This window comes from Triplophysa rosa, linkage group LG17, assembly GCF_024868665.1.
Source record: "Triplophysa rosa linkage group LG17, Trosa_1v2, whole genome shotgun sequence".
Lineage (NCBI taxonomy): Eukaryota > Metazoa > Chordata > Actinopteri > Cypriniformes > Nemacheilidae > Triplophysa > Triplophysa rosa.
In genome coordinates, this window is record NC_079906.1 from 19036673 (window position 1) to 19059671 (window position 22999).

The 22999-nt window shown below is 37.6% G+C and overlaps 1 protein-coding gene across 1 annotated transcript; it reads left to right on the forward strand.

The window, feature by feature from the left end:
• The first annotated feature begins 1320 nt into the window (after window positions 1-1320).
• slc2a6 (solute carrier family 2 member 6) lies at window positions 1321-6472 on the forward strand. The gene is made up of 10 exons (XM_057356939.1): window positions 1321-1579; window positions 1682-1829; window positions 1975-2181; window positions 2398-2497; window positions 2612-2823; window positions 2974-3123; window positions 3207-3315; window positions 5199-5375; window positions 5643-5788; window positions 5975-6472. Exons 1-10 carry the CDS (start codon window positions 1521-1523, stop codon window positions 6134-6136), a joined length of 1470 nt encoding a protein of 489 aa, XP_057212922.1. The 5' UTR covers window positions 1321-1520; the 3' UTR covers window positions 6137-6472.
• The last annotated feature ends 16527 nt before the right edge of the window (window positions 6473-22999 follow it).

Here is a 22999-nt window from a genome sequence, read left to right on the forward strand (position 1 = left end):
CGCGAGGAAAAACCGTTTAGTTTCGGTTTTAAAGTAAGAAACGACGTTCAATATAATGTCATATGTTATTAAAAGACATATTTATATATAAAAATAATTTTTATGCAATATTAAACTGCCCCTCTCAAAATGATTTGCAGCATCCGGGTTACAGGGTGTTAGTTTTGAGCGGTTGTTATTTGAAAATAACATTTAAAATTGGTTATCTTATTTGAAAATAACAACCCTTGAAATGTCCCGACTGGCCAATCAGAATCAAGCATTCCAACGAGCCGTGTAATAACAGAATGGAAAGTACAGGCGCCCAGACGGCAAAAACAAATATGTCTAAAGATGGTTGATGGATTCTAACGGGGAGCTCTGTACCTTTAAGGTCAACACTAAAACACAAATGTCAAACGAGAAATAAATTCATGTCAATAAAAAAAATAAATGAGAAGAATTCTCTTCAATACTTTACAACAAACAATCCGTCTTTTTATTAACAACTAAGACACTTCTGAGGCCATGCTTTCTTTAACGAATGATCAATAATTAGGGCTTGTACTTAAAAAATGTGAAATAAACAGTTTAACAGAATAATAACTTTAAATACGTAGCTTGATAATATTACATACCGTAGACTAGAGAAATATAATATTGCACATCTTAGATAATATGCATTGGCTTAGATATGATGTTATAATAACCAAAATAATATTAAACAAATCTAATAAAAAATAAGACAGTACTCTAAAAATGGAATACAAAAGTATACTTAATATTACAATGTAAAAGTTTTAACATTGCATTACAAATGTAAAGACCACAAAAAGGAATTACGTAAATGAATAAAAATTTAGTCAGAGAAGCGTGACTGCATGGCGCCATACTGTGGTCATTTACGTGAAGTACACTTGAATTTCAGTGATCTATAGTTTTAACTGAACAACCGGAATAATTGAAAATTTCACATAATCTCGTAATTTGATCAAATATATACCAGGCTGCTATTAAACGTGGCTTAAAATTCATAACATGTATTTTATATGTTAAAAAACAGCCCCTACTTTTGGAATGGTGCTGCGGTTGCGATGAGATTAAATACTCATTTTTCGATTGTTGTGTTTTACTCAAAACTTTATTATTAGTACAGGCTGATAGATTCATGAGTGACACACACACACACGCACACACACACACACACACACACACACACACACACACACACACACACACACACACACACACACACACACAAAAGATTTCCACAACGATCGCGCAGTCATATGAAATGAATGATGTTTTATTTCTCTTTATGTGGTTGCTGAGGGGAATTTCTGGTTGCCCAACCCTGCAGTCGTGTGTTGCGTTTAGAAAGCTTCGGCGTTTGCTTCCCTTTCTCTGTGGACTCTCCATGTCAAAAAATCCCAGGATTGCATAAATTGGTTAACCCTGGAGTTTTGCTTGTTCTTTGAGTTTGTTGCTCATTCCTATTTGACCATTCAAGCACTTCAGTCTGAATGTGATATAAAGGAAAGATGGCACATCGTCCCGATGAAACCACTCCATTAATAAACAACCAAACACCTCGAATCAGGTGAGATACCTTTTTCTTTTATTGTCAGAACTTTACATTCATTAAAGGAAAGTTGTTTCCATTTCACCATTACAGCCGAATTAAAACTTTCTTTTCTCTCAGAAACGGAAGGCTCTTCCTTGCTGTGTTTTCAGCTGTTTTGGGCAATTTCAACTTCGGCTTTGCCCTGGTCTTCCCCTCCCCCGTCATCCCTTATCTTCAGAATGATCCTCAACTTAAAATGGACATCCAACAGATATCATGGTTTGGCGTAAGCACATCAAAGTATTACCTCCTTCTGAATGCACGAGTAAAAAGCGCACATAAGATGCAATTATGATATTGTAAGATATTCATACAGAAAAAGTACATTATGACAAATATTTAATATGAAATCTGTGGCTTTTATTTTTCAGTCCATTTTCACCATTGGAGCAGCTGTAGGGGGGCTTAGTGCCATGGTGTTGAATGACAGGCTTGGAAGAAAGCTAAGCATCATGCTGTCAGGCATGCCATCCGTCCTTGGCCTCCTTGTGATGGGAGCCGCTCAAAACTTCGGGATGTTATTATGTGGCCGATTTCTGACTGGCATCGCTGGTGGCATCACTTCTGGTTGCATTCCTGTAAGTGCCCGATCAAATCATCCAAGGCGTCATATCACAAAGACTTTGAAGAATATATAGATTGAAGAATAGAATTCCTCTGTTGGTGGGATCACACTTACATCCAAATGCAATTAAATGACTCACACCCAGAACCAGCATTTTTATGTATACACAGACGCAGGCTGAAATGTATTATGTGACTTTTATCAACTTGTGGTGATGTTTTACACACAGGTCTATGTGTCTGAGATTTCTCACCCATCGGTGAGGGGGGCTTTGGGTTCATGTCCTCAGATTACAGCGGTCTTTGGAAGTCTAGCACTTTACGCTTTTGGTGAGACATCTTCACGTACTGTTTTTAAAGACGTTGTTACAGCTATTGATTAAAACACATACATTGTCCCGTAGGTTGTGTATGACCGGTGCTGTTTTCATCCTTACTCTCCAGGCTTGATTTTGCCGTGGAGGTGGCTGGCCGTGGCTGGCGAGGTGCCTGTCGTTCTAATGATCGTTTTGCTTTGCTTTATGCCAACCTCTCCACGTTACCTCATCATGAAAGGGAACAAATCCAAAGCGGTTAAATCTCTAGAATGGCTCAGGGGCCCTAATTCGGATTACTTGACTGAGTTTGATAAAATCGAGCGAAGCGTCAACTCACAGGTGAATGGCTGTTACGGTTATGTTATGCATACAGATGTGTTATGCAATTAAATTAAAACTAAACACAAGATAAAGTGACTATTGGTTTAGATTTTACTGTTTGAATTGAAGTAGTTCACAGGCTATTAAATGACGTGTTCTCTTCAACAGGGGCGCACTCAATGGAGCGATCTTAAAACACCATTATACTATAAACCGATCCTTATCTCTGTCTGTATGAGATTCCTGCAGCAGATGACCGGTATCACCCCAATTCTGGTGTATCTAGAACCCATCTTCCAGATGACAGCTATATCGCTGGTATGTCACGTAGTATATTTATTTAAACCTTAATGGTGAAAAAATGGTGGTAAAGCATTTTTTTATGTTTTCTTGCTATCCAGAAACCAAGCTATGACGCTGCGTTAGTTGGAGTTGTAAGATTGATCTCTGTGAGTATTGCAGCTAGTTTGATGGACAAAGCTGGTCGAAAAGCTCTACTGCTCACATCAGGTTTGTGTTAAACTACAGAGCAATACTATGGAGCGATTTTAGTCTCATTAATTATTCACGCGTAAAACAAGATACACACATGCGTAAACAGTTTAACGTGAACAAAACCTAATTTACGTGCATAAAGTATACATATACATTTACAAAAAGCAATTCACGTGCGTAAAACAAAACTATTTTCTCATAAAGTACGTTTCACAAACATACGACTGTGCACAAATATTTCGAAAGTTTAAAATGTACACGTTTATCGTGTTATGTGAATGTAAAAATCGTCACTCACGTGTGAATCGGCTTGGATGTGTGTGTGTGTTTTTTGAGACTCTCCTGGCAGCGCAACCCCACCCACGTGGTTGTCGTACTCTTTAGCCAATCAGATTCAACCTTACCATTCAACCAATCATAAACGCGGAGAGCACAGGACTCAACGAAAACGGCTCTGCGCACCTTTTGCGCAGCTACAAATCTATGCGCCCATACAAAACAATGTTTTCAAAAACTAGTTATTTATTGTCCTTGTTCATTTAAAACATACATTGTATGGACATACAAACATGAACATATCTCATCTATCAGGCACAGTTTGTTACCCAGACGGATTTTAGCAGTTCAGTGGAAGTGACTGCTGGTTGTGTAGTTTTTAAGTGGTCATGTTCACTCACTATTTCATACTTTTCTCCTACAAAATAAGTTAATAAAAACAGATTTATTGCGTGGCTGTATTATGTTTTAATACAGCATCACAGCTCAGAGAGTAGATTTGCGAAACTGTACAAACGAGCCTTTAGTGCTAACTACAGCATCCTTGAGTTCTGTGCTCTCCACGATTATGATTGGTTGAATGATAAGGTTGAATCTGATTGGCTAAAGAGTACGACAACCCACATGGGAGGGGTTGCGCTGCCAGGAGAGTCTCAAAAAACACGCGCACACATCCAAGGCGATTCACACGTGAGTGACGATTTGCACATTCACATAACACGATAAACGTGTACATTTTAAACTTTTGAAATATTTGTGCACAGTCATATGTTTGCGAAACGTACTTTATGAGAAAATAGTTTTGTTTTACGCACGTGAATTGCTTTTTGTAAATGTATATTTATACTTTGTTCACGTAAATTAGGTTTTATTCATGTGAAACTGTTTACGCATGTGTGTATCTTGTTTTACGCGTGAATAATTAATGAGACTAAAATCGCTCCATACAATACATACTGTATACATGCATATATACAGCCGCTGAATCACTTAATCAGCATTTCTAGATGTATTGTGGTCATTTCAGTTCAGTGTCTGTTGAATTTCAACCAAATCAAACCTTAGGAGTGACAAAGTCATCCAACAGCAATATGAAAGACTGACAGTATGACAAGACGCATGAAAACTGTGATAAAAATGAAGGTTATTACATAAGAAATTGTTTTTGAACTTTTCCTAAATACATGTACAAATATTACTGTTGTATTGCTTTAAAAGTGAATATGAACTTGTTTTCTTCGCAGTATTCGAGCTCTGAAAAAATACAGAGCATCCTTTCTGTTATATTGACCGGTTTCTCCAGTTTTCATTTGCTGCAAATAGAAACAATATTTTTATTTGAAATTTGGGAGAAATATTGTTTGTAGTTCACAGAATGAAAAGAAAACGATCATTTTACCTAAACACTTCAATTTTGAAAAACTGAAAATAGTTTTGAAATGGCCTCTTAATTTTCCACGGCTGAATATATAGTTTTGTGGTTTGAATTGAACCTTTGAATTCTTCGTCACATTGTACAGTATATTAAATAATAAACATCTCACCCATTTTAATGTTACGTTTTAAAAAGCCTTAAGTCTTAAATGAGATCAAGTAAGACTTATTCATTTTAATCCTTCTAGGATTTTTAATGTATCTGGCCATGCTCTCCATGACCATGTACACCCACCGAACACCGTGCAACCAGGGCAATCTAACCTTAACAGAGGGCACGAGCTCTGTCCATGGTGTTGCCGAGGGTCCTGCTTTCTATCCAATCACTCTCATTCCTCTCATCAGCACTATGCTCATTTTATTTGGTGAGTTTTCTTGCATAATGCCAGAGAGTCATCATTGACTGTTGCTTTGTTGGCCACATGAACGATAAACATATGACATAAATGACCAAACACTGAATTGTGACATTATGAAATAGCTCTAAAGGGTATTTCACAGAGCATCATTTTCAAGATCTTAATTTTATATTACCAGCAAAATGAATACAAATATTGTAAATATTCACAGTATTTTCAGTGCTTAAAGCAGGACTGTAGAATAAAATGCCAAGTAACATCTCTCCCACACAGGTTACGCTATAGGTTGGGGTCCCATCACGTGGCTGCTGATGTCTGAGATTTTGCCTTTGGGCGCGCGCGGAGTTGCATCAGGTTTGTGCGTCGGTGTGAGCTGGATCACAGCCTTTGCTCTGACGCAACTCTTCATGCACGTGGTGGTGAGCCAAATCTCGTTTTGTTTATATACAGTTTTCCTTCTTACAACTTCAGCTTGTACGACAAGATACTTGTGAGAGATTTATCAAACAATACAAGCGTCTGATAATTCAACACGAGTTCATTATAAACAAAGAACTGTGAGTTTGACTTTTAACTTCACTTTCATCTTTAACATCCTCAAACAGAAGGCCTATGGACTCTATGTGCCCTTCCTGTTCTTCTGTATCATCACAGTGGTGAATATCATTTTCACGGCTAAATGTGTGCCAGAAACAAAAGGCAGAACTCTGGAGGAGATTGAGAACTACTTCAAGACTGGCCGAAGCTTCACCATTCTTGAGCCTTAATATATGTTCTCATATATGTGTGTTTGTGAGATAGATACTTAGACTTATACTAATTTTAGACTAATACTTATTTAAATACATTATATTTTAGAGGTCAATGTGTGCACTGTGAGAGATACAGGAAAAGATAGACAGACAGACAAAGATAGATCTCTGTCTGCTCTATAGCCATATTCAATTAATTGTAAATATGATGTAGATATTGTGTAAAAAATACATATCTGTAAATGCAAAATATACCCATGTGCATTTTCTAGGAAACTAGTATAGGCTGCATTATAATGAATGCACATAGTGTCGATGTAAATGTAAAATGTTAATAAATATACAGTCTTAAACTTCACTTTTCTTTAATTCTTGCTTTGGTTCCATCAGGGAAGGCCAATCTGTAGAATCTGTAAAAATCTGTAAAAAAATGAGCTGGACTCATTCAGTTAGATTTAAGCATTTGCAGACACATTTATCCAAAGTGATTTATAGAGCAAAGTGTACATTTATTTAGTATGTTTGTTCCCTGGGAAACAAACAACCTTTTTGGTTTTAACACAATGTTCTACAAATTAAGCTACATGAACTCATTTTATTTCAATTCAAAGACAATAACCATCCAAGAATTCTTAGAATTTGAGTTTTATGGCACTTATGTGCAGGTTGATTCAGACTCTTGTCTCTATAATATTTATGGCAATATCACCTTAAAGTCAGAAATAAATTCCATGCCGATATAAAATATTTTCGTAGCACTGTAAAACAATGCATCATCATCATTTTGCTCATTTCTGTGTCATTCAACTGTAAGCACATTTTTCAAAAAGTCCAGAGTCAAACAAAAACAACAGCTTAGACACAGTTCCTCTTTCTGGCTTTACATTACAACATAACACTTCCTGCAGATGAACAATGACTTGGTTATATGTATGTGCAACATGCTATTTGTGTTAGCAAAAAGAGGAATACAAGTAGTCGGCTGATATATGTGCAATATAAGGTGGTTAAACATTACATTGTGTATATCAGTCTGATGCTGCATTGATGATGAAACTTTGAATATGAAGATATTTTTACATATGCATATAACTTTTCATATGAATATATAATTACATATCCCATGATTCCTCATAAATTATTAGTGTATAAATGTATGTCTCATTTTTTTCTACACTTCAAACACGTAGACACAACTGGCAACTTGTTCAAACGTTTGATTGGCTTATACATTATTTTAAATTATTTTAGACAAATACAAATTGAGAACAGAAAACTAATATATTTCCTAGTTCCATTTGTCATTTCACAGTTTTAGTAACTAATGCCTACTATTATTTTAATAATGCAAAAAAGTAATAGAATAAATGTGTTTAGGATTTAACAACTGTGTCAAGAATCTAATTTAAAATAATAATAAGGTCGGTAGACATGGGTAAAATGTGAAATACCCTCAGAATTAATGCTAGAAAATGTTTGATCATACAGATACAAAATTAAGTTCCAATATTCAGTTCACTAGTTCTTTCATTAGATCTCGCTAAATCTTTTCATCTCTCTATTCATCAGGGAAATGACTTTGTCCTTTATTCAAAGAGTCAACACTTCTACTCAAACACAAGGCAGATAAAACGTAAACAAAAAACAACAAGCCGAAGACACAATAATGAATAAATGAGCAAAGTTTATTGAATGATTATAATTGTGACAGAATCTGGTCGTTTCTGTTTATTCTCACATCCGGTTGTTGGTCTAATTATCTAAAGAAACGGAGAAAAAAGAAACCGAGAAACTAAACACAAAACTGCAACGTAATCATAGAAAGAATATACAAAGTACAATAAAATAAATGACAAATCTCCCATGAATCAAAGACAGACTTGAGAGACTTGTCCATTGTTTAAACTGGGTACAAAACGACATCATGAAACCAGTAAACCCTGCCTACTCAGTCTTTAAACTTTATTCCTCCAGCAAAGACCGTAATGTCTAATTCAGCAAGACCCAGAAAAACCCTCACAAACTGTCTTAAAACATGTAGATGAAGTTTACAGCTCCGACTTTGCCCAGAACTTTGCACATCTGATTCAACATCTGTTGTGGCACATTGTTGAATTTTCAATGTCCACTGGATGGCGTTCTGTACACAGAGACCACAGACCTCAAGTTAAAAACAGAGCTCATAAACTCGCTATGAACTTCTGTTATACAGTTTGGCCATCAGAAAGGCAGCGGAAACTGATTTTTTTTTAATGTAATGTCTTTATTTAGGAAAATTAAGCAATAAATTGGGTTCATGTTTTGGTTGCTTGGAGTCTCTCTCTCTCTCTCTCGCTCTCTCTCTCTCGCACGCACACGCACGCACGCACGCACGCACGCACGCACGCACAAACACACACACACACACACACACGCACACACACACACACACAAACCTAAGACTACTGTACATACAAGTGAAACCCAAATCAAATGAATGTCTGTTTGGACATTATAGCCTGATATAACCCCAGTCAACCTCACTATAAAAACAGCAAAATGACTTTGACTGCTGAGTTAAATCTCAATCAGATTAAAGTCTTTACTGTTACTTCTGGGCTCAGGAAGGAAAAGATGTGCAAAGTCAAGCCAGAGGTGATGCCAAGACGACAGTAGTTGAGCTCGAACAAAAGGGAAGAAAGCACATATTTCGAAAATAAAATAAACATCCATATGACCCTCCATGTCAAAATGACTTGGGTGCTCATCCAGTAAAAATGTTCCTTAATCATAACACAAAATCACACTCGAGTTTTGCTGGATTTTATTATATATTTATTAATAACATACATATAATAATAACATACACCAGTAATGGACATTAAGTTTTAGGAGGTGTACAGTATTTCTATAATAGCTGATATACAAAAATAACTGATAGACTTTTTTGTTCATTTGCTAGCACGTGTGGGCTGCACGCTGACGCTTTTGTTTCTGTTTGCCAAGTCTGTATACAGAGCAGAGGCAAGCTTGAGTTCTCAAGATATCACTGATATCTGTCAGTTAGTTTCCACATTTTATGCAATGTTTTACAAGCATTTACAGCTGATGTTGTTCATGATTTATGAGCACTACTATAGAAAATATTCTAAATTTAATCCGCACTTAGAAAACAACACACCTGTATTGTACCTCCACTTAAATGGCTTTGAACCTGAGTGCTAACTTTAAGATTTTGACACACGAAGCCCTTAAAGGGCTAGCTCACCCAAAAATTAATTTCTTTCATAGTTTATTCACCGTCATATCATTCCAAACATCCAACCTGTATGACTTTCCTTCGTCTGCAGAACACACAAGAAGATATTTTGAAGAATGTTGGTAAGCAAACAACATTCACCCTATTGACTTCCATTACATGAAGAGACATTTCTCAAAATAACTTTTTTTTGTGTTCCACCGAAGAAAAAAGTCATAAAGTTTTAGCTCAAAAAGGAAAGTGAATAAATGACGATAACATTTTTATTAATAGATAAACCATTCCTTCAAACAGGGTCTAGTTTCACTTTAATTCAAACACAAACCTTACATAAACACAGACTCACTCACTGCTGACAGCGAGGGACCACAGTCATCTATAAAATATAAACATTCTTTAAATCACGTCGCTGTGTTTGTAACTGAGTGTTATCAATCTTGAGTATACTGTCATACATTTATATTCAGAGCCAGTGAATGAAAATTGTTGCAACTACAATTTCAGCTTTGTGCCAGACGTTATTTCTAGTTCACCGCTGGTCATTTTCTGACCCGGGAGGTAGGAAAACGATTCAAAATTGGTCCATAATTTTTCAGTGAATTGCTCCTTTAAGTGGAAACTTTCATGGCTCTTTGATACTCCGTGTGACCTGACAAAATGAATGAAAATCAGAGCATAGATGTGCCAACAACGTAGTCGGCCACCACAAGGTCATGGATTTTTATGACGGCGAGCGGCTTCTAATTGATCTCTGGTGATTTGTGCCACACGCTCTGCCTATCCATTTGTGTCCTTTCAATCGGAGGCAGATTTGTGTGCACTGTTTTATCACAACTGCTGATGTCTAATGGCACATGAATCCGATTCAGTGATTTTCCTGTTAGATTTTAGGGACTGGTGGTTAAGGGTACAAATTACCCTTCCGCCTTAGAAATGCTATTCACCAATCCTACCTTCCAATACCAAAAACAAAATATTGTAAAGATGTAAACCAAACAACACTGACTTCCATTTTATTGACACAAAACCAGACATTTCTCAAAATATCTTCTTTGGTGTTTCACAGATGATAGTCATATTCAGATTTGAATGACATAGAATTTGTGATTTTGGTTGAATTATTCTGTTAACAGTACCATGGTAAATATGATATAAACCTTCGGATCAGCTCTGTTCATTCGCACTTATGTTATCTGTTGTAATCTTATGAGGCTTCATTCCTCTCAATTGACTTTATTAAAGGGACAGTTCACCCAAAAATCTAAATGCTGTCATAATTTACTCACCCTCTTGTAATGTCAAACCTTTATGAATTTCTTTCATTCCCAGAACACAAAAGAAGACATTTTAAAGAAAGTTGGTAACCGAACAGCACTTGCCCCCATTCACTTCTATTGTATGGACACAAGACCAATGCAAGTGAATGGGGACCCGTTAACAACATTCTTCAAAATATCTTCTTTTGTGTTCTGCGGAAAAAAGAAAGTCATACAGGTTTGAAATGACAAGAGGGTGAGTAAATGATGACAGAATTTTTTCCAATTCATTCCTATGGGACGCTTGTCCCAAAATTGTCTGTGCTAGAGGTGGAGCATAGCAAAAAAACCCTATCAGTTGTTACTAGCGTCACTACAACATCTGACTGAGAATGGGAAATGGTTGACAGTGAACTGTTCACCTTCTAAGGTTGAAATGATCATTCATAATTCATTCCGACCCACTTCGTGAGTCATTCTGGGGGGATGTAATTTCCCAACAGGTGATGCTGAGAGTAATTTCAACTCTTGAGGTTATTTAATAGCACGTCCATAAATATGGCTATACGCCGCGCTTCAGACCGCAGCAGGAGTTTAATAAAAAAGCGCTACCTGTCCTGACAGTCGTGAGTCTTTCTGTTGACGCTGAGTCATCGCTCTGCCAAACCTCTTCTTTTTTTGGCTTCACATCAAACAAGCTTCTCTTGGGGCTTATTGACTGATCATGCTCACCAAGGAACATATTTCCTTTAAAGCTTTTTCTGTCTGGGGTATGTCTGTGTCCTACAAACAAAAAAATATTTTTTTAGTCTAGATGGGAAAGTAATTTCAAGGTCTGCCTGTGTCCTCGCATGTCATATAGCAATGCAGATTGGTAGATTACATCGTGATCAGATCATTGATGTGTTAAATCGTTTTTTAAGACATGCAATGACTCTCTCACAAAGGTGATTGGCTCTGTTAAATGTTAGACGGGACTACAAGCCATATTTAGGACTATGACCCTGTTTAACCAGGACCCCTTTCAACACAGGGATCTTTAAAGGGGGAGTTCTTTCAACAATAAACATTCTGTCATCACCTACTCGCCTCGTTCCAAACGTGTATGACTTACTTTCCTCTGCAAAACACAAAAAAAGAAGATATTTTGAAGAACGTTGGCCAAACAACACTGCCCACCATTGACTTCCACTGTGTGGACACAAAACCACCAAGACATTTCTCAAAATATCTTCTTTTGTGATTCACAGAAGAAAGAGTCATACACAGATTCTAAATGATGTGAGGGGTTAATAAATGACTGAATTTTCATTTCGGGGTGAACTGTCCGTTTAACAAGAAACAATAGACTGACTCAGTCTGCTTATCATTTAATGCTAAATGTGAATGCTGCAAAACCAACAGTCGTAATCACGGTTTGTGACCAAAACAATGCTCACAGATTAGCCTTTTAATAGCCATTAAGCTTTGTTGGTACTCGAAAGACCCAGCGTGCTGCAGGATTACAGAGTTTTCCCACTGTCAGCAGAAGGGGGCACTTTTTGTGAGCAGAACAACAGTAAACAGATTATACGGCGCAAAACAACAAAAAGTGTTTCAAACTGATCATCTCATTACAGAGGAATAACAGGGCTGTCTGAGATTAGCAGCAGGGGAATGAGAAGTTGATTATTGTGGTATTACAGAGGTCCTTTAAAGCGCATCGCTTATTAGCCACAGGTTGAAACATTCCTGCGTGGGGTTTAAACAGAGCCGCGCTCCTCCTGTGGGCAGGCTGTAGTTGTTCCCTTAGTGGGATCACATTAACCCTCACTGTGAACAGCGTGGCTGTCTACCCTGCAGCGTTCTGGTAGTATGATCGGTAATTCGGCCTATTATAATTCAAAGACGTATTGCAACGGTTGCCTAGTTACAGAGAGCTCACTGCACAGCCACAGACCTCAGTTTATTTAAATCAAGATTTGGGCACTTTAGGACCGTTTATTCCAGATACAACAAAAGTAAAAAATGTTTCGTTTTTTTGTTCAGAAAACTCAGAAGCCTATGGGTGCATCTGTTACTACAGCAGATTGAACGTTTGCTATAATTATTATATTTTGCCAAATATATTTGTCATGTGCATGGTGGTGTGTTTACGGAGCCTGTTTACTACATTACATTCACATTTAGTCATTTAGTCATTTAGTCATTTAGCAGAGGCTTTTATCCAAAGCGACTTACAGAGAGTTCAGGGAGCAATAAAGCGATATGTCATACAGGAGCAATACACAATAGGTGCTAATACCACATTACTAGTTTCAACAAACGCCAGTAACAACTATGCACAGAGAAATGGTTTAATCTCACATAGACATGACCAGATTTCATCACTAAAACAGAAATGAATAGCTTTCAGGATTTTTTATATTATTACTTATATTAAATACTGTATGTACATTTATTCAAAGTGATAGTTCACCCAAAAAGGAAAATTCTGTCATGAATAACTCACCCTCATGTTGTTCCAAATCTGTATACATTCCTTAGTTCGGTTGAACGCAAAGAAAGATATTAAAAAAGAATGTTGGCAACTGACAAGCCTGGGGCATCATTGACTACTATAGTAGGAAAAATATTGTATAATTATTTTTGTTCTGTTGAACACAAACAAAGATATTTTGAGGAATTTAGGAAAGAAAACAGTTATAGAGCACCTTTAACTACCATTTTAAATTGGTCTACTATGGTAGTCAATGATGTCCCAGAATTGTCAGTTGCTAACATTCTTCCAAATATCTTGAAGTGGAGCTTGCATAAATGCATAATTATTTAAATATATAATTAAAACAAAACTTAACCTATTTTTAGGAACAATGGGATCATTGTTTTTGCATCATTACACTCCAAAAAAGGTTCTTTGTCCCCAAAGGTTCCCAAAAGATTCTTTGACAGGCTGTATGGTTTTCATACATTTAAACATCCATTTCTATTGCACCAAAGGTTCATTTTAGTGGAAAAGGGTTCTACAGACTATACAAAAGTAAGAAAGAAAGGCTTATTTTTGGTCCTTTTGACTAAAAGGCACTTTGAGGAACAAAAAACAGCATTGTTAAAAGAACCCTTTTAGAACCTTTAGTATGCGGTTATGAAAATTGCGATGAGAATTACCATGAAAAAATCATTATGATCTCAAAAAACAAGTATTCTTTCTTAACCATACAAATTCATGTGTCTTCANATATTTCCTTTAAAGCTTTTTCTGTCTGGGGTATGTCTGTGTCCTACAAACAAAAAAATATTTTTTTAGTCTAGATGGGAAAGTAATTTCAAGGTCTGCCTGTGTCCTCGCATGTCATATAGCAATGCAGATTGGTAGATTACATCGTGATCAGATCATTGATGTGTTAAATCGTTTTTTAAGACATGCAATGACTCTCTCACAAAGGTGATTGGCTCTGTTAAATGTTAGACGGGACTACAAGCCATATTTAGGACTATGACCCTGTTTAACCAGGACCCCTTTCAACACAGGGATCTTTAAAGGGGGAGTTCTTTCAACAATAAACATTCTGTCATCACCTACTCGCCTCGTTCCAACACGTTATGATTACTCTGTCCTCTTGCAAAACACAAAAAAAGACAGAATTTTGACAGAACGTTGGCCAAACAACTGCCACCCAGCCAAGACTCCACTAGGGATAAAAACATCTAAAATATCTTCTTTTTGTTCACAGAAGAAAGAGTCATACACAGATTTAAATATGTGAGGGTTAATAAATGACTGAATTTTCATATTACGGTGAATGTCTCAAGAAGAAACAAAGACTGTCTCAGTCGCTTTCATTTAAGCTAACAGTGAAGCTGCAAAACCATTGACAGTCACGTGAGGACAACAGAGATTTGCTGTATCTCAAGAAACGATCCACTCACAGATCTGTAAGCTTTTCAAGTTAGCGCATACATTTTTCATAATCTGAAAGCTCACTAAGCGTTCAGATAGCTTGGTACTCGAAAGACCCAGCGTGCTGCAAAGACAGAGTTCCACTGTCAGCAGAAGGGGGATACTTTGAGACACAAACAACAGTAAACAGATTATACGGCGCAAAAACACAAAAGTGTTTCAAACTGATCATCTCATTACAGAGGAATAACAGGGCTGTCTGAGATTAGCAGCAGAATGAGAAGGTGATTTTTGTGGTATTACAGAGGTCCCCTAAAACGATCGTTTTTAGCACAGTTAGAACATTTTCTTCGTGGGGTTTAAACAGAGCCGCGCTCCCTCGTGCTGGCGCTAGTGGTTCCCAGTGATCACACAAATTAACCTGCCTTACTCTGAGACTACTGTCATGGCTCTCTACGCACTGCAGAGTGACTCTGAGATCAGCTACTTAAGATCGTCAGATTCGGCCATATTAGAATTCCAAAGTACACGTATAATGCGTGCTACAGGCTGCAAATAGCGTAGTCTACAGAGACTCACTGCACACCACAGACTCAGTTTATTAAAATTCAATATTTGGGCATCTGTTGGACCGGTTATAGCTACCATACAAAAGTTTACACACCCATATGTGTTCTTTTTGCTCAAAACCACAAGCCTCATGAGGTCATCACTGACTTACGAAGTTACAGCAGAATCTTGATACACCATTTGCTAGTAATCCACTAATTACTATGCCCCATAACATATCATGTACTATGCGGCATTGTGTTTTACGAGCTGTTTACTACATTATCATTCATAGTATAGTATTTACAGAGCTATGTTATCCAAAGCTACGTTACAAAGATCAGAGGACTATATAACAGGATATGTCATACAGCAATACACAATACTTTCTTTCACATTACTATTTCAACAATACCCATAACAACTATGCACAGAGAATTTTATCTCACATAACTTACCAGATTCAGCACTAAAATCGAATGAATACTTCAGATTTTTAATATTACTTATATCTAAAGTACTGTATTACATTTATTCAAAGTGATAGTTCACCCAAAAAGGAAAATTCTGTCATGAATAACTCACCCTCATGTTGTTCCAAATCTGTATACATTCCTTAGTTCGGTTGAACGCAAAGAAAGATATTAAAAAAGAATGTTGGCAACTGACAAGCCTGGGGCATCATTGACTACTATAGTAGGAAAAATATTGTATAATTATTTTTGTTCTGTTGAACACAAACAAAGATATTTTGAGGAATTTAGGAAAGAAAACAGTTTTAGAGCACCTTTAACTACCATTTTAAATTGGTCTACTATGGTAGTCAATGATGTCCCAGAATTGTCAGTTGCTAACATTCTTCCAAATATCTTGAAGTGGAGCTTGCATAAATGCATAATTATTTAAATATATAATTAAAACTAAACTTAACCTATTTTTAGGAACAATGGGATCATTGTTTTTGCATCATTACACTCCTAAAAAGGTTCTTTGTCCCCAAAGGTTCCCAAAAGATTCTTTGACAGGCTGTATGGTTTTCATACATTTTAACATCCATTTCTATTGCACCAAAGGTTCTTTTTAGTGGAAAAGGGTTCTACAGACTATACAAAAGTAAGAAAGAAAGGCTTATTTTTGGTCCTTTTGACTAAAAGGCACTTTGAGGAACAAAAAACGGCATTGTTAAAAGAACCCTTTTAGAACCTTTAGTATGCGGTTATGAAAATTGCGATGAGAATTACCATGAAAAAAATCATTATGATCTCAAAAAACAAGTATTCTTTCTTAACCATACAAATTCATGTGTCTTCATTTGGTGATTCTTGTACGATTCACCAAAATGGTAACTGGCGACAGCGATCTGACGTTTTGACTTTTATGGCAAATCTTCCACTGCTTACTCTAAAACCGAAAAGCCAGAAAGGAACATATGTTTTCACCCACACTAACACTTCTCTCCTTGACCACTGACTGAGACAAATAACCTTTGATTTGGAAACATGACAGAAACTGGGATTGAGCAGATTTCCAGGGGAATCGGTCACAGTAGAGGTCTGTATAAATCACTCGCTCACTTGAGCGCCGTCACACTCGGCGTGTGCGTTACTAATATGTCTCTGCCGCCCGTCTGGGCGGCCACTTCCAGTTTTCTGAATGTCTAGTACAGTTTAAAAGCTTTCCACAAGAGATCCTCACAACCTTTCAAGCTCCTTGCTGTAAACTGCACTGTTGTCCAGCATTCATCTGGATGAACAACCAACCAACAAACATCTCTTCTGTGAACACCTCACATGCACATGCTGAATTCTTACCCATTCTCAATTCTCACAAATATTAAAATTCTGTCATCATTTATGCACCCTCATGTCGTTGCAAACTTATATATGAGTTTCTTACTTCTGTGGAACACAAAAGAAGAAATTTTGAGAAACGTCTCAGTGGTTTTTTGTCCAAAAGTCAATTGGGGCAAGGCTGTTTGATTACCAACAATTTTCAAAGCCTTTATATTGTGTTCTTTAATACCTCTTAGACAATGAGATCACAGTCGAGCAAATACTTTTTTGCTTAAAGAAATTGTTAAATGTTAATTCTGTGTTTTTATTTACTCACCAATGTCATTTCAAACCTGTGCCACGCCCTATTTTCTTTGAAGTGGCACGTACGTCTCCCCTAAAAATTCAGAAGAGATCTCAACAATGTCACACATTATGCTCAGATTTGCCAATTTACCAAAGTTTGCAATCTAAAGCCAGAGATTTCAAAATGAAGAATATGAACATTTCTCATCAGATTTTATAATGTAAACATTACTTTTATTAATTAATACAGATTTTACAGATTAAATATTTAATACTGTCACGGTCCTGCCTTCTTGGTTCTGTATTTCTAGTCGTGTGGCAGGATCGGGACGGAGCCCTTAGGTTTTATGTGAGAAAGCCATGAGTTGTTTATGTTTTGACATCTCATGTGCTCTCTTGTGTCTTGTCTTTGGCCCCGCCCCTCTCGTTTCATGTATTGCTTCCCTGCCGTGTCTAATTTGCTTATAGTCAATATGTCTCATGTACAGCTGCTTTGTAACAATGAAAATTGTAAAGGCGATATATAAATAAAGTTGAGTTAATGTTTCACACCTGCCCTGTGTCATCCCTCGTTTGTCTCTCCTTAAAAATGCCCTCATGTTTCTTTGTCCTGTTGCTAGTGGATTGCATGTGTATGTACTGTGTACCCTGTACAGTGTGCTTTGTGTTTTGCCTTGCCCGTGGATACCCTTGTCTCGCCTTGCCTTGCCTTGCCTTCCCTTACCTTACTTGTTTAAGACGTTGTGTCGCTGGTTGTTTTGTTAGTTTATTTTTGCCCCCACCGTGGGAAGTGTTTTGTTTCAGTTTTTATTTTCGTTATCGAGTCTTGTTGTCCCCATTGTGGGTTTTTGTTTCTTGTTTTGGCATTAAAGTCTTTCGTGTTAACCCCTTCACTGCCGCTGCCTACATCTGAGTTCTTCAGCCACGCCATTCGTGACAAATACAGACTAGTAATTTTTACATCTATGGAATTTTAGGAGAAATGTTTGAAAACTCTCTTCAGCTGTAAAGGAGTAACGTTTGAGCAAGAATATGTTCCTTTGGGTTATAATCAAAACAGAATATAGAAAGCATACTATATATGTGTCAGAAAAAACGCACATACTTGTCCTCTGCGCCTAGGGATCAGTCAGAGATAATTAGGTATAAACGCAATTCAAATCACAAACCTTATGAAATATGCATAACCAGTATAAATTAAACAGAGAAAATCTTTTGAGTGTATCACAGAGCTTTGCTAGAGGTCATTATGTGGTGTGTTAAGGTTTCAGAATGCCCAGCCTGATCTCACAGGAATTCGTAACTATTTTACGAGGTGGATAAGTAAGGAATAATTGACGACAGGCCGTTCAGTTATTCAAGAATTAATGCACACCCCGAGGTGGTAATGTGACTGTTACACCTTGGGTGTGCATTAACGGACCGGAGTCAATTATTCCGCTTATACCACGGTCACCACAGGACATTGTTCAAATATTTAATTTCAATGTTTGTCATGTAATCTTCTTTAAAATGCTGTTGATGGTAGGACTACTTGCGCATCTCATTTCCGTTAGAGCGAACGGACTTTGGAATTATATTTAGTTATTTTATTTATTCGATTTATGTATTATGTATTTCTTGTTTTTGAAATGCTTTGTTTATTGAAACGAAACTGCACACGTTTCCATTAACAGTAAAGTTTGACATTATGAACGTCAGATCGAGAACAGGGTGCTGTGTGCGGTGATGGCCTGTAGGCTACACTATAACCTCTGTTGTTTAAACTTGGCGAAGTGATATGGAACTGTAATGCGGTCAGCAGTCCTGGAACACCTTCATAGGTGTGCATTTAACTGAAAGTTAATGCATAGCCATAGAAAATTTTTCAACCAATCAGATTGAAGCATTCAACAGCCCCGTGGTATAAATCAGGGATAATCCACAGCTAGCCATGTGTTAAAGTGTTTTAATGCACGACGTGGAGGCCAAGAACCACCCGACGCCTCCGCGAAGTGCATTAAAATCCTTTAACACACGGCTAGCTGTGGATTATCCCGCTTATAACATGGTCATTTGCCAAGTTAAAGCAGTTAGTACTATTGTACTAAAACGTACAAATGAGACTGTATGAAGTAGCCACCTCGTAAAGATTACGAATTGCCGTGAGATTGCGTTGGAATGCTGTATAAAATTGTGCTTGAACATAAGAGGTAAGCCACCTGACACTGTGTTTGGCCGACTTCGCTTACCTTGCACAGCTGTCTGCAGCCATCATGATAGAAGAAAAATTGAATCTGACATTTTCAATGAAGCAGGTAGCCACACAAGGTTAGGGTTCACCAGACAGAAAGCCAGAGGTCTGAAAATGTTTGTATAAGATATCAAACTGTGATTTCAGAATAGTAAGGCAATGCAACATCCAGGTGTCAGAACTTTTGTACTCTTGTATTCCCCCCTCGAATACAATCCCATATTATTGCTGTAGCATCTGACTGTTCGTAAAATAACTAAGTTGGCAAAGCAAAGGCAAACAAATTTAGCAAAGAAACTGAATTTCCTCTTATCCTGAAGCCCATAAAGTATCTGAGAAAATCCATGTTTTCTGTAAAGCTGCTTTCTTCTAACTATGTATGTCTCTCACAGTATTCCGAAAACAGCCCAAATCGCGCATCTTTATACAAATTCTGTCATCATTTATTCACCTCATGTTGTTTCAAATTTATATATGACTTAAAGATTATATTTTAAGAAATATTTTGGTGGTTTTGTGTCCATACAATGCAAGTCAATGGGAGCCAATATTGTTTGGTTACCAACAAACTTAAAAATATCTTCTTTTGTATTTGTAATGAAATAAGGATGACTGAATGATGAGAGAATTTCCATTTTTGGGTGAATTATACCTTTAAAATGAATCGCATCAGTGTTTGAAATGGCATATCAGAGTGTCCTCGCTGAATTAAAATGAAAACTGATGTTATTCTGATGCATTTGCAACATTTATAATACAGGAGAACGAGCTAAATATAAAAAAAGTGGGCATGCCAAACTAGATATGCTGTGACACGTGCACAAATGTGAAAATAGCTCCCCTCCATCATTAAATAAAATGTTTGATTGACATCTGACATGAAATCAATGTCTCTTTAACAACCCAACACTTTGATCCCAGATACCACCCTAACCGAGACAAGCAACGCCATGCCGATGTGAATTCCAACAGACTTATTTTTTTCCCAGCAGACGCTCTCGGCTGCGAGACAGAGAGCTAGTCAAAGGAGGCGAGATGGAGAGATAAAAATACAAAAAGAGGAATATGGGAAAAGGGAGGTTCGTGCGTCTCTGCCCGGCAGTCTGACATGTTCAGAGTTTTGCTCCTTCTCTTTGCTATCTGGGGTCCTCTGGATCTTGTCAAGGTGATGTGTCACTCACCCGTGGTGATGCGATGTGACACGCCATCGCCACGGGTTGCGGTGCGCTTGTCACATCCTCAGCTGGCTCACCCTATTAGTGTCCTCCAGATCTCAACCTCTGTCGACCCACCTTTCAAGACCGGTCGTGCCTGGTTCAGCTGACTTTAGCCCGAGGTAGAGCATCGCCGCTGCACACCTCACTGCGATGTCACATTCGATGGACACCAAAGCCGTCTGCTGTTACGGTCGCCATTTACAGAACGGTGCACGAGGGCATGGTGGCGTCTAAGGAATAGCATTGTTTCTAGGGCACAGGAAAGACAATAAGGATAAGCTTGACCTCAGGCTTTTCCACATTTATCCCTTTCCCCATGTGTGCCCTTTACAATAAACCAAATACTTTTTTTAAGAGCACACGGTAGCAAACAACAGTCGCTCACACATTTTGAAAGACTATGGCATTGTTTCTTCCGAATGTGCTGTGCACAGAGATGTGAATCCAATCGAATCTAATGATTCCTTAATGATTCTGTTTATGATTCTTTTAGTACTTGAAGAAGTGCTTGAGGAAGATTTAAAAACCTCATGAAATCACTCGAGAGTAGCAATTTCCTTTCTGGTGTTGATGTATTTCCAATTTAAACTGGACATTTGGTCTTTATGTATGTCACAAGCCTCGATTTGCAACTTGCAGGTCAGTTGCTACTCTTTTTGCAATATTTTTGTAAAAAAAAAAAGACAATTTAAAACGTTTGTCTTATAAACTTTTTGTTAACTTTTACAGGTACATATGGACTGAAAGGCACAGAATAAAAATTCTGTCATTATTTATTCACCCTCATGTCATTAAAAACCTGTATATGACTCTCTCTTCTGTGGAACACAAAAGAAGGTATTTTAAGAAGTGTCTCAGGGGATTTGTGTTTATACAATGGAAATCAATAGAGGCCAATGTAGTTTGGATACCAACGTTCTTCAAAATATCTTAATTTGTGTTCTGCAAAACAGGTTGAGATGACATGAGGGTAAGTAAATGATGAAAGAATTTTCATTTTTGGTGTGAACTGTCCCATTAAGTCTCATCAGACTCACCTCACAGTAAAACCTCATCTCTTTCTTGGTAGAAGAATGCAGATTTACATTTGCATTTATTCATTTGGCAGATGTTTTATCTAAAGCGACTTAAAATGCATTCAAGCTATAAATTTGTATCTGTGTCACTGTGTGAATCCAAAATCTCTGCATCTATGTCGAAATGTCATTAAAACAGTTGAATGGTTCCAGTGTTTTTCAAGTTCTCACCTCTAGTTGTACGCTAACAAGACACTTCTCTGGTGCTTACCGTGTGGTCCTGATGTCATGATCCTGTCCTTTGTGTCAGTAGTTTCCTAGCTCTGTGGACAGGGTCGTGACAGTACCATGCCTTTGTGCTTGTTTTGTTATATGTGGAAGACACGTGGCCATTGTGGTTACTTCGCGTGTTTCTCGTGTTGCGTCTCTTAGCCCCGCCCCCTTGTTCTCCGCTATTCTCGTCCCATTAGTGTTTCATTCCCCTCACCTGCCCCGTGTAACTCCCTGTTTTCCATTAGTGTTAATTCCCGTCACCTGCCCTGTGTTATGATCCTTGTTAGTGCGACTATTTAGTTCCCTTCTGTTTTCTGTCCTGTGCGGTTCATTGTTATATTCATGCCTAGTGTTACCACCGTTTGATATCGTGGTCCTGGTTGTGGGTTTGAATTATATCGTGTTTATTTGGATTATATTATTTTTCATCTGGACATTCTTGTGTTGCCCCCCTGTGGGAAGTTTTCTGTGTTATTTTCCTTGCTGTTTTGCCCCCCTTGTGGGTTTATTATTTATTATTTAAGTCTTTTGTTAGTCCACGCTGTCTGCACCTGGGTCCTTGTCCGAGTTTCATGACACCTGAATCCTAGTTCTTTTAGTCCTTATTAGTACACAACACGGATCAGAGCAGATGCAGTTAAAAAGCTGTATGCTAAGTGAGAAAAAACCCAGTGGCCTGAAAGTAAGTTGGCTTTGGCCACGACCCTATAGTGCAGACAAGTCATTATGTAAACCGCATCTGACAGCGTTCTAGATGATTCGTGAAGAAGCAGAAAACTTGGCTGCTTTCGGAGAGCTTTGTGGCTTGTTGAGGAAGCTTGTTACATACACACTGCCAAAAATCTTCCTCCAGAGGGCTGGGGAGGCATCGGCTCTCAAGCAATTCTCAGGCTTCATTGCAGATGGCAGTTAAGATCAAGACCATTTATTGGTCCCTTTGGTATGCTCAGATACTCTCTAATACACTTTTTCTTTATATCTCATATGGCGGTAATTTACTCCTCTCCCTAGCTCCAGCGCCTCCTGCCAGTTGAGTGTTGATGTTACGTTCGCCTCTGTGTAAAAACAAAACAGTGTTGGGTATTAACAGATGAGGAACAATATACTGGATTAAAAAAAATATTTTCGAATAATCTTC

Bases quoted from the DNA above. Each gene is read 5' to 3' on its own strand.
- slc2a6 (XM_057356939.1), top strand. From the start codon at position 1,521: ATGGCACATCGTCCCGATGAAACCACTCCATTAATAAACAACCAAACA. The intron at 1,580-1,681 runs GTGAGATACCTT...CTTTTCTCTCAG, and splicing joins AACCAAACACCTCGAATCAG to AAACGGAAGGCTCTTCCTTG. The intron at 3,316-5,198 runs GTTTGTGTTAAA...TAATCCTTCTAG, and splicing joins AGCTCTACTGCTCACATCAG to GATTTTTAATGTATCTGGCC.